We start from the raw sequence: 2,002 nt of genomic DNA, 5'->3' as shown, positions 1-2,002 counted from the left end.
TTTGAGTCAGAGTTTCGCTCTTGTTACCCAGGCTGGAGTGCAATGGCGCAATCTCGGCTCACCACAACCTCCGCCTCCTGGGTTTAGGCAATTCTCCTGCCTCAGCCTCCTGAGTAGCTGGGATTACAGGCACGCGCCACCATGCCCAGCTAATTTTTTGTAGTTTTAGTAGAGACGGGGTTTCACCATTTTGACCAGGATGGTCTCGATCTCTTGACCTCGTGATCCACCCGCCTCGGCCTCCCACAGTGCTGGGATTACAGGCGTGAGCCACCACACCCGGCCGGCTCTTGCAGTTTCTAATCCAGTCCATTAGCACTCTTCTCCTTGGTTTGATGTTAACAACAGAGGCATTTAACCTTGCTAAATATGAAATGGCAGTACATTCCCATAATTGTCTCTCACAACAGAAGTACTGGGTTTAGGTTCCAGAATTTTCCTGTACCCCAGAGAGAACTGACACTTTTTCTAGGCATTACTTGGCTAGACATTTTTTAGAGATGACTGTTTGTATGAGTACATTCCCAGGTGCCTCGCAGCTGTGTTTGGGACCTCATCACCTTACCTTCTCATGTATTCAGGCTCAAACTCTCCTGCTTACCCAGCAGAGAAACTTTCTTCCTTCCCTTTTCACAGCCAACTGGGATTGCGGCCTCCTGCTGCCCTTGTCAGGTCTCACTCCTCTCCATCCCATTGATGTTAATTTCAGACTGGGCAGTCAGAATTCAGTTAGGACTTTCTGCCATCTTAATATCTTCTGGCCTATTCACTTCAGACACAGCCATTCTTTTTTTCTTCTACAGAAGTGATATATGTAAATTATAAAAAGCAAGAGGATATAGATAATCCAAGAGAAGAAAACAGTCACCTACAATATCCCCTCTGTTACTTCAGTATATAGCTCTAGGATTCTTTTGTCTCTGTGTTTGCTTGTGCTATATTACATTAAAAGGCACACATTTACCAAAGTATTCTACAACCTCCTTTCTTCACTTTGAGGTATATCATGAATACCTTTACATGTCAAAACTATATTCTCTTACATCATCTTTATTGTGATTTTTAATATTTGCATAGCATTTCATGGTGTGGATATGCCATCATTTATTTAAACTAATTTAGACATTTAGGTTATTCTTTGATTTTTGCACTGTTTACACATTAATCTTTTGGGCCCCTCCATGATTATATCCTTAAGAGGGGGAATAAAGGGAGGAGGAAGAGCCTAAAATGTGAATCTAAATCTGACCAATCCCAAAGCCTTGCTCATAATCACTTTTTCCTTCTGTATGAGGCTAGGATAAAAGCTTGTCTTATATTCCGTTTCCTTTAGGTCGATGTGTATTAACAGGGCTTCTGACCTTGTCCTCTGTTGTACTTCCCTAGTTCTTCCAGAAGGCAGCACTCAACGTGCGAGACAATGTTGGAGAAGAGGTGGATGCAGAGCAGCTGATCCAGGAGGCCTGTCGGAGCTGCCTGGAGCAGGTGAGACCAAGGGGGTCAAGAGATGCAGGCACAAGGTTTAGCTCTCGAGCCTCTGACAAGAAATGTGATCTTAGGCCAGGCGTGGTGGCTTACACATGTAATCCCAGCACTTTGGAAGGTCAAGGTTGGCAGATTACTCAAAGCCAGGGGTTTGAGACCAGCTTGGGCAACATGGGGAAACCCCATCTCTACAAAAAATATGAAAATTAGCTGGGCGTGGTGGTGCACGTCTGTAATCCTAGCTACTTGGAACGCTGAGGCACTTGAATCCCTTGAACCCGAGAGGCAGAGGTTGCAGTGAGCCGACATGCCACCACTATACTCCAGCCTGGGTGACAATGCAAGACTCTGTCTTAAAAAATAAAAATAAAAAAAAGAAGGCTGGCCTGTGATGGCTCACACCTGTAATCCCAGCACTTTGGGAGGCCAAGGTGGGTGGATCATCTGAGGTTGGGAGTTCAAGACCAGCTTGACCAACATGGAGAAAACCTATCTCTACTAAAAATACAAAATTAGC

General features: G+C 44.7%; 1 protein-coding gene across 1 annotated transcript in view; it reads left to right on the top strand.

Annotated features, from left to right (window-relative positions):
• Positions 1-2,002, top strand: part of DNTTIP1 (deoxynucleotidyltransferase terminal interacting protein 1) — a 20,992-nt gene that overhangs the window by 3,797 nt on the left and 15,193 nt on the right. The window contains exon 4 of the mRNA XM_032263583.1: positions 1,387-1,485. Within this exon, the coding sequence (XP_032119474.1) occupies positions 1,387-1,485 (99 nt within the window). The remainder of the gene's footprint in view (positions 1-1,386; positions 1,486-2,002) is intronic.

The sequence above is a fragment of the Sapajus apella genome, unplaced genomic scaffold, assembly GCF_009761245.1.
Source record: "Sapajus apella isolate SASKATOON/1434 unplaced genomic scaffold, GSC_monkey_1.0 scaffold137, whole genome shotgun sequence".
NCBI classification, from domain to species: domain Eukaryota; kingdom Metazoa; phylum Chordata; class Mammalia; order Primates; family Cebidae; genus Sapajus; species Sapajus apella.
The sequence above is the reverse complement of the archived record's forward strand: the minus strand, read 5'-3'. Positions and strand labels throughout refer to the sequence as shown.